The sequence below is a fragment of the Lampris incognitus genome, chromosome 15, assembly GCF_029633865.1.
Source record: "Lampris incognitus isolate fLamInc1 chromosome 15, fLamInc1.hap2, whole genome shotgun sequence".
In the NCBI taxonomy this organism is placed as follows: domain Eukaryota; kingdom Metazoa; phylum Chordata; class Actinopteri; order Lampriformes; family Lampridae; genus Lampris; species Lampris incognitus.
The window spans coordinates 23,865,084-23,875,583 of NC_079225.1; the positions used below are offsets into that span (position 1 = coordinate 23,865,084).

The 10,500-nt window shown below is 41.4% G+C and overlaps 1 protein-coding gene across 1 annotated transcript in view; it reads left to right on the forward strand.

Moving 5' to 3' along the window:
- si:dkey-71h2.2 (low density lipoprotein receptor adapter protein 1) overlaps positions 1-4,264 on the forward strand; it is an 81,306-nt gene extending 77,042 nt beyond the window's left edge. Inside the window, exon 9 of the mRNA XM_056294851.1 lies at positions 3,756-4,264. Within this exon, the coding sequence (XP_056150826.1) occupies positions 3,756-3,840 (85 nt within the window). The 3' untranslated portion in view covers positions 3,841-4,264. The remainder of the gene's footprint in view (positions 1-3,755) is intronic.
- The last annotated feature ends 6,236 nt before the right edge of the window (positions 4,265-10,500 follow it).

Here is a 10,500-nt window from a genome sequence, read left to right on the forward strand (position 1 = left end):
CCTCTGTCAGACAACAGCAAAGGGTATTCATAAATCCTTCTTTCTGCATCATCATCATCGTGCATAGTGCACAAAACACCGCCCTCGGTACTGCAATTGAAACGGCTGAACGCCACAATGCCGGCCAGCTTCCCTGCTGCAGAAAAGGATAAACATATCTGTTTTACTCAGGAGTCCTTAATGGGTGTTGACGCTAACTTATTCAATAACTTTCTATTAAGATGTCCGACGTGACTTACATAACCAAAAGATAATTATAGATTGTTTTGCCTGTGGGCTCATGGCTCACTCAGCTGCCACTGTACATACAGTAGACATGATGCTGATACTGCTGGGGGGACAAGGAACATGGAGATGGGGAGCAAATGTATTTATATGTACATGCATATGTGTATATAGTATATGGCAAGGCCAGAGCTATTAGAGTAAAGAAACCTATTTCTATATGCTCTATTTTTTCATCGTCGATATTGTGTAATGTATGTATGTAGACTGGGTTGTTTCAAATGTGGTAGAATACGGTCTGGATAGAATCAGGGTTTCTTACAGGTTGTTTTTGAAATCGATAATTAATCAGTGTTGTTGACCGGGCTTTGCAGATGTAAATGTGAAGACGCCTGTGTGTTTTGCATTAGGTTAGAACTCGAATTGTGTGTGAATTTTACTACTGCAGGAATTGCTTTATTTTTAGAGGGTAGCCTTTCTGTGTGCATAATAACCCTCAAACATTGTATGAAGTCAAGAAAAGAAAGAAAATACCCCATTCCGGAGTCATAAACCAGGCATGTGGTGTTTATTGATATGAAGGGACTGGATTGGTTGCTTAAAAGGCTAAGCAAGCTTCCACTGATTGGCAGAATTAACATCGCCTCCTCTTGTTCAGTCATTATGTCACAAACCGCCCACATTTTCTCCCCCAGATTTTCTCACACTTGAGCTCACGCTGAGCTTTTTCTTTCTTTCCGGACATTAATGCAACGCAGAAGTGGCATTCGTTGTCAAGTGCATGTTGTATTGCAAGCGGCCCTGGTCTCTGTATTCATGGGTTCACTGTAGTGAATAATTGTGGGGGTGGGAGAGGGAATGGGGGTTGGGGGGGTGGCTCGGTGTCGTTTTCATGACATCTTCTGCTGAATAATTGGACGGCTTATCGGGTTAGGCCATGGAGCTTAATTGCATTGTTTCATTCCTCACCAGCTGAATTACCAACTGTATTGCAAATGTCAGGCGAGGCGAGCTGTGGACCCCCGATGGTGGTCTCCAGGGGGTCAACGGGCGTTGATAGTTTTTGGCATTTATTATTGGCTGAAAAATATGGAACAGTTTGCTATTTCATGCAATTTTCCCCCTTTTTTTTCCAAACCGTGAAAAATTAAACCCACGTCAGAGGAAAATAAAGACTTTTTCCATCCCATTTCCCAGATGATTGAAGTCTGATGTTTCTTAATGGAGAGTTGTCCCCACTTCTGGTTATCTCTTGCTAGTGGAAAATGTTCTCGCAGTCTCCTTAATTGCTTTACTGGCAAATTTACACTGTGTGGATGTTTAAAAAATTTGCAGATTGAGTTTTATTCAGTGATTTTTTCAAAACAGGCTGTTATTTAGGAGCTCTCAGACTCAGACTCAGATTTGCAGTGATGACGTCCAGAAACACCCGGGCAATAAACACCAATGGTGTGGTTTGTCTCAGGTTCGCCTACAAACACACAACCTGGCATTGTTTCAGCACGTAGCATCAATACAGACTAGATGAAGATGGACTGTTCTAGTCACACAATCAAAAACACATCGTCCTGGAAAGGAATAACGTGTACGCAGTTAAAGAACGGAGATAAGAGTCCGTGTTCTTCATGATAAGCAATATACACCCTGTTCATTAGAGTCACGCTTGTTAAATAGCATAATGTCTGCTATTTTATTTGAATTTCAAGAAAAGTTGACATCACCGACTCACAATATCGCCTGATATTTCATTTCATAACCAAGTCCCTTAAGAGCTTCTTCAATTTGTACAAGCCCTGTGCAAAGAAGATGTACGGGTCAATCCTAACAGACTAGAAGATGTTCCTCTCCTGTTCTCTAGCGGGGATGAGATGCAGCTCCGTCTTCCTGTCGTGGACTCACAATGGGTGCTGCCAATCAAGTAATTTGTTGAAAGAAATGTGGCTTGGGCCGAATTAATGTGCAGGCCTTGTACAATTTCAGAATTTATAAATGTTAAAAAGGTGAATATTTTGAGTCAGAAAATGAGGGAATTGTTTTTTTGGTTTTTTTTTTCTCTTTCAGACAGCGCAATTATTCAGATCAACAGACAATGTTTACACACATCCGTTTACTTTTCAGAGAAGGTGCTTCGTTCCTGAGATCTATGCAATTGGTGGATTTCCATAAACCATGTTGGAATATTATTAGTACAATAAACTACTGGAGGTTGTCCTAAAATTATGTAAAGCTCACATTTGTAAAGACTTTGGAGGCTGTTCTGGTTTGTAACATGTTTAATGCATAATAAAGGACTTTGTACAAATACTGCGATGCTGCACTGGGTCCTCATTTTCTCATCTTTGTTCTTATACGAGACCATTAGAGGAGGCCACTAGTTTTCTTTCTTTCTCTCTTTCTTGCAGTCAGAGCCTTATTTATCTACCATACATAGAGTAATGCAATGTGAAGTCACAGAACCACACAGCTGCGTGAACATAAAGGTGACTGCAGTTAAGTACTGGTGGAGCAAAGCAAGTCTGGCTCCTTATGAACTGCCTTTGAATTTGGTCTATTCTGATTTCAAACAACAAAAGACCCACAACCCATGTGCAGATAAGTCCCACTGCAAACGTTTGTGTTTTTGCGTTTCTTCAATTAGCTTATGGTCTTGTTCTGATCTGAACAAAGTTTTTTCTTTCTTTTTTTGGACCCCCCCCCTTTTTTTTTTCTCCCGGCCAATTTCCCCACTCTTCCGAGCCGTCCCGGTCGCTGCTCCACCCCCTCTGCTGATCCGGGGAGGGCTGCAGACTACCACATGCCGCCTCCGATACATGTGGAGTCACCAGCCGCTTCTTTTCACCTGACAGTGAGGAGTTTCACCAGGGGGACGTAGCGCGTGGGAGGATCACGTTATTCCCCCCAGTTCCCCCTCCCCCTTGAACAGGTGCCCCGACCGACCAGAGGAGGCGCTAGTGCAGCAACCAGGACACATACCCACATCCGACTTCCCAACCGGAGGTAACAGGGATTCGAACCAGCGATCCCTGTGTTGGTAGGCAACGGAATAGACCGCGACGCTACCCGGATGCCCCTGAACAAACTCTTTTCTAATTTCAGGAACACATTTTCATCCATCTTGTTTATCATTCAAGCCTTTTTTTACGGCTCACTGCTGCACATTGAATGCAGTGACATTTTCTCATTGTGGCGTTCGACTGACAGTAACTCAACAATACACACATTCACCTGCCCTATTGTGAATGGCTTCCGAAAAACGTACTACTGAATAACACACACCGAGCTTGCAGCAAACAACCTGTTGTCAGTTTTTGTCACTTGGAATGGAAATCATCCATCTTACTGTGGATGATAGATGATAGCGTTGTAGACATTCATATCCACCATGCTGAAATTATTTCACTCCGTTTCAATTCCAACCAAGGTGCTCGTATTTGCACCACAGAAACTGCAGCCCTGTGTTGTTTCATCAACCTTACCCAAGGCCCCTTAATTTCAGCTTGACTGATATTTCTGTGCTCTTGTGCCTGCAGGTGTTCAACTACTGTAATTGGCTTTGGAAGATTTATGACGCTGGCAACTTGTGTGATCTTTGAAAGTGCATTGGACCACTTGTGACTTGATAATAATGACTCTAGGGGAACTGCACCCTGAACCCAACACGCATTCAATTCAGAGACACTAATAGCTTTTGCTCTGAAATTGTTCTTCCATGTGGATGGCCTCATTTAGACAAATAAATTGATATAAAAAGTACGGCTGTGAAGCGAAAGTCTACAGACTTGAGGCAACACCTCAGCGGTCTTGTATTGTCTTGGTATTATCTCAAAATGTCAATTGCAAAATAGCGGGCGCAAAGGGCGACCTCAGCCAGTGTGTGGCTGTTGTAACAATCTGTTCCTTGATACGATGCTACAAGTTGGAAATTATCAACTTACTGAAAATGTACTGTACTATGTACTATGTGGAAATAAGAAAAGAAAGCCCCCCATATTACTTGGGCAGCACGGTGGCCCAGTGGTTAGCACTGTTGCCTCACAGCAAGACGGTCCTGGGTTCGAACCCCAGGCCGTCCCAGGTCCTTTCTGTGTGGAGTTTGCATGTTCTCCCCATGTCTGCGTGGGTTTCCTCCGGGTGCTCCGGTTTCCTCCCACCATTAAAAAGACATGCGTGTTAAGGTTAATACTTCTTCCTGTGCCCCTGAACAAGATAATAGGAAGAAGAACTGGAGTTGGTCCCCGGGCGCTGCAGCTTCCCACTGCTCCTATACAATAGGATGGGTTGAATACAGAGAACACATTCATTGTAACCGAACAACTGTACAATGACAAAATAAAGTGGTTTTCTTTTCTTTAACTTTTCTGCTTCGAACATTTATACTACATAGTTGTATGATGAATGCCTGAAATAGTTTCTTATACAAAAGACAGCAGAGCGTTGTACCAGAGCTCAAGGACAGTCTGCAGAATACATAGAAGACTTTAGATATTACCCCAACCTTTCACTGCGTGTTTTATAGTTGTACAGTATTATGCACGCTTGAGGTTCAGGTGCACCATAACATTGCATTCATTTGTTGCAAGACAGTTCTGAGCAAGAATCACTCGCTGTCATCCAGTGCAAAACCTGGAAGTACAAACTGGCTCTCAGAAAAGATGACCACTGACATTTGAGGAGAGAGAGATACTACTTGTGCATGTTTGACTGTTCTACTTTTTGGCGGCGGTACTGTTCACTGTTTGATTTCTCAGAATGAGAACACGTCTTGGAAATGTGCCTCCAACCAACTCCAGGACAATTATAACTGTCCCAAGTAGCACAAGCTTGTGCCGAATCTGGCAACGGACACATTTTCGCCTCATTCTTAACCGAACAGGAGATGAAACGCAGATATAGACCTTCAAAACGCTGCTGACTGGCACTGCGTGACTGTAAGGTCGGCATCACACCGTACTATAAGCCGTGATGCGGGGAGCTCATAGGCTGATTGTGGATGGATTGTTGCTTGTGTCAGAATGAGAATTCACATCACACAAATGCTAAAAGATAGTGAAGACTACAAATTAAACATTCGAAAAGCAACGGCATATTTTTCATTATGGCATTTATTGAGATTTGTGCTTTAATCACTCCAGATGTTGTTGTTGTATTTCTGTGGCATGACTAATGTGATATCTGGGCTTAGACACCGTTAAATATCATTTTCCGTTCTTTTGTATAGCTATTATTTCCAAAATGTGTTTGGCAGGGAGGTGCTTGCTCACCCTGCATTTCTGAACTTACTTATTTATTTATTTATTTTAATGCCAGAAGGGTGTAACTGTATCATTATTTCAGGGCGGGAAAATTAATTGAGTTCATTGCATTCATTGTGATTGAGTATCCAGTCCAAATTGAGTGTCATTTGATCATTACACCTACTGATGGATACTTTACTGTGGGTAAAGTGGAGTTATAGTGACCGGTCTATTACTTTCCACATGGACAGACCTGCTACACCATTAAATTTACTGTTCCCGTGTTTCCTTTAGACTCTCTTCATAGAAGTGAGATCTCCACTTATTGATTACCAATAAATGATGTCAGGAGTGTGCCAGGTAATACCAGCTTGATTTACTGGACTTGTGGGCATACAACTGTGCTGACTGAAGAATTTGATAAGAAGTAACGAACTGAATAAATCAACTTGCAAGGATTACTCTGCCATGCTCCAGAAACGTGCACCTCATTAAGAATCAACAAAAATATCCCAGCCCCTTCAGAGGATGTCAACCAATCAAAGCACCTCTCTCGCCCCGAGACGTTCCTCTAGGTCAGAGCAGGCGCAGGAGGATAATGAATAAAATGTGATTAAAAAAAAGAAAGAAAGAAAGTGATTCTTGCCATGCCTTCCATACAATCGATGCTATACTCTCGCATGTCCACCTATCTCTCTCGCCCCCTCTCTCTTTCTCTTTCTCTTTCTCTCTCCCTCTCCCACTCTCTCTCTCTCTTTCAAATTTAAATTCAAATGGCTTTATTGGCATGATGTAATGATGTACATATTGCCATCTTTCACTCTCTCTTTTAAACTCTCTCACTCTGTTAATATCTCTCTCACTCACTCGCTCCCTCTCTCGCTCTTTCTCTCTCTCACTCTCTTGTTCTCTCTTGCGCAGTCTGTCTGTCTGTCTGTCTGTCTGTCTCGCTCTCTCTCTCTCTATGTCTGAAACTGCAATGTTTACTACATACATGTATGTCCCTTTTCTTGCCCTCTTGATGTGTAGCAGGCACAAAATTAAATTAAATTAAATAAAATAGAAAAAATACAATGGTATGGCCTGTTTTCCATTATTCTTACAAAACAGAATAAAGCATTTATAATTCATTGTCTGCTAATTCAAGAACTCCTATTTAACTCAAAGGGGCAGGATGTTCATGTTCAATGTCTAATTTCGCCATGGTGTTCTGTAATCTGCAATTGAATTGTTCATTAGGTATTCATGAGAGAGTGTTTAATTGCTAATTGGCTGTTTGATGTGACTTAAGAAATGGCTAAGTAGCTGCAGATAAGATCTCAACATGCACCACACTGTCCCTAATTACTTGACATTTTGTCAGCAATGGCTGTACTATTTCAGCTGTTAATTAATAGGGCTTAACAACTGATGGGCCTCATCTCGTGCTGAGGATGGCACTTGGGAGTCAGACTAGAAGTGTTTCTAATGACTACTGCGGCTGAATGAGTGGCAAATAGACTTTTCTGACTCGTGAATGAATCAAATTGTTTGAACTGGTTCTCTTAATCATAGGAACCAGTTCTTTTCAATGAATTGGGTGATCCAATTAACACGTCAAGTCAAGTCAAGTCACTTTTATTTGTGTAGCCCAATATCACAAATTACAAATTTGCCTCAGTGGGCTTTACAGCAATACAACATCCTGTCCTTAGACCCTCACATCGGATAATGAAAAACTCCCTAATAAAACCCCTTTAACAGGGAGAAAAAATAGGAAGAAGCCTCACGGAGAGCAACAGAGGAGGGATCTCTCTCAAGACAGACAGACATACATTGGATGTTGTGTGTACAGAATAAAACACAATTTACAGAATACAACATTGAAAGAGGATAACAGAATTATAACGGAATCATAAGATGTATGAAGAATGTGATTAGGAGGATGCCAAGCAGTGTCCAGATGCCACTGGAACAGCCCAGGAACCTGAGCCACGCGACCACCATCACCATGGAGACCTGACAGGAGGACAGACTACGCATGCACACAGGGGAGACTCGCATCACACCATTCACATACACAGGAGAGGAGACAAGAAAACCATTAGTCACACTTTGGAGTAACAGAAGGATATAACATTGAAACAGGATAAGAAAATTATATGGATTTATTAGATATATAAAGAATAAAAAATAATTATTAGATATATAAGGAATGTGATGAGGAGGATGCCCAGCAGCGTCCAGGTGGCAACCACCATCACCATGTAGATCTTGCAGGAGGACACACTAGGCGTGCACACAGGGGAGGCTCACATCACAGCATTCACATACACGAGAGAAGAGAAAGAAAAAAACATTAGTCACATAACACTAGTCACGAAGACAGGTGAAGACAGGAAGACACATTATTCAGACAGAGAAAGACGTGAGAGAGAAGAGAACAGCTGCAATAGTCAATCATCTATATTCTATAATCTCGTCAGCAGAACAGTGCTTGGTAAATTCATTGAGAGAGAAACCGACCCGCCCTGCACCACAGGTTGTGAAGTAATTAATTGTAGGTTAAGGCAAAAAGATGAGTTTTAAGTTTGGATTTAAAGGACCCAACAGACTCTGATTTTCTGATGGCAGCAGGCAGGTTATTCAAAAAGAAAAGGGGCCCCGATAGGAAAAGGTCCTGCCGCCTGCTGACTTCTTTTTAACTGTGAATACACACAGGAGCCCTGTATTTTGAGAGTGGAGAGCTTGAGGTGGAATGTATGGTTTAAGGAGATCAGACAGGTATGATGGGGCAAACCCATTTAGGATTTATTAAGTCAGAAGAAGAAATTTAAAGTCTGATCTAACATGGATAGGAAGCCAATGAAAGGGGACAAGAATTGGCGGAATATGGTCAAATTTTCTAGTTTTAGTTAGGATTCTAGCTGCAGCCTTTTTAACCATCTGAAGACTTTTGGTACTAGCATGTGGCAGACCTGAAAAGAGAACGTTACAGTAATCAAGTCTGGATGAAACCAATGCATGTATATTAGAGTGTCTGTATCAGCCATGGACAGGAAAGACTGGATTTAGCTATGTTATGTAAGTGGAAAAAAGGCAGTCTTGGTGATTTCTTAATGTTCTTATCGAAAGAAAGGCTGGGCTCAAATGTAACACCAAGATTTTTGGCTGCCACACTTTGTGAAATCACGGAGTTGTTGCACGTTCCTGTTTCTTGATCAAATCTTTTCTATGTCTGGCAGGGCCATCAACCAGCATCTCGGTTTTATCTGAATTTAAAAGCGGGACATTTAGAGACATCCAATTTTTCACAACATCCACGCAGGCCTCTAACTTGAGCATGATCATCAGGCCTTATAGGCACATACAGCTGAGTATCATACACATAGCAATGGAAATTTCTTCCATGACTGTGTATAATTTGGCCAAGAGGTAAAATATAAAGGGAGAAAAGTAGATGGTCAAGAACCAAGTCCTAAGGTATGCCATATTTAACATCAGAGAATTTCTATGTAATATCATTACAGCAGAAAAGGTGTGTTCTTCTGGATAAGTAAGAGAGAGAGCTAGGCCAGAGACACCAAAATTACGATTTATGCTATCTAATAGTATACAGAGCTCAGTGTTGTCAAGGCTGCACTGAGATCCAGTAGTAGAAGCACAGAGGTGGAATAAGAGTCCACAGCAACTAATTCTCATTAGAGCAGTTTCAGTGGCGTGACAGGCCCTGAAAGCCAATTGAAAAGGTTCATATAAATAGTTTTCTTCTATATGGATCAAAAGTTGTTGATACACAACTCTCTCTAGTACTTTAGAAAAGAAGGGAAGATTACAAACTGGTCAATACTTATCAAGAGACCATGGATCTTAATTAGTGGTTCGACCACAGCCGTCTGAAAACTGCTGGGAACAGTGCCAGTAGTAAGTGATAAATTAACAATGTCTAGCCTTGTAGGTCCCAGGAAAGGCCAGAGGTCTTAAAAGTTTTGCTGGTACAGGGTCAAGTAGACAAGGAGTTGATTTAGAAGCTGACAGGTGCTTAGTCAAAGTATCAAGAGAGATAGTCTCAAAAGTTGTAATAACAGGGACTATCTGTGGCTCGTTGTATAGATATGAATTTGGTAACACAAGATCTGCAGGAGTCGCTGGAGTTGAAGAACTAAGTTTGTTTCTAATTTCATCAACTTTATTGCAGATAAAGTCTAGAAACTCGTGGGTCGCGAATGTTGAGCAGCTAATGGACGGCTGCATTTTAGTAAAGTTAGTTATAAAGAGAAATCTAGGATTATGTTTATTAATATTGATTAAGTGCGAGAGATACGCCATTTGCACAGCAGATAAAGCACACTTGTATTTCAATAAGCGCTCATGCCAAGATAGGTAAAAAACTTCCGATTCTGATTTTCGCCATTTATGTTCCAGTCTCCTGCAGGCCCGCTTAAGAGCATGTCTTCTTGTTTAACCAGGGTGTAGGTCTCTTTAGTTGCCTAGCTCTACAGTGAAAGGAGCCAAGACTTCAGGCAGCTGCTGGCCAAATGCAGCCACAGTGGATGGACCAATGTGGCAAGTGGCGATTACAATCTGTTGCGACATTAACAGGACAGGCCAATGATGCTTTAAATTTAATGAGAAAATGATCTGACACAGTGGATGTGGTTGGCAAGACATTCAGAACAGAAACAGCTACTCCTTTAGATAAAACCAAATCAAACTGCAATGAGTCGACTCTTGAACTAACTGGGCAAACCAAGAAGCATCAACAAGTGCCAAAAATGCTTTTCTTGGAGGATCACCAGACTTATTCAGATGAATATTGAAATTGCCAAGAATTAGAATCTCATCAGAATGAGTAACAAGAGACCTGAAATAAATTCTCCAAAATCTTCAAGAAATAATGAGTATCACAATGTGGACTGAGCAGTCTGTTCGTGGCTGAGGGAGATGGACTTAGTATTAGGGCCTCAAACAATTTGAATGTAGTTTCAATTTTAGAAGTTGAAATGAAAATAGACTTATATATTTAGGTAATACCCTTACCTTGTTTATTTGCCCGAGCTAC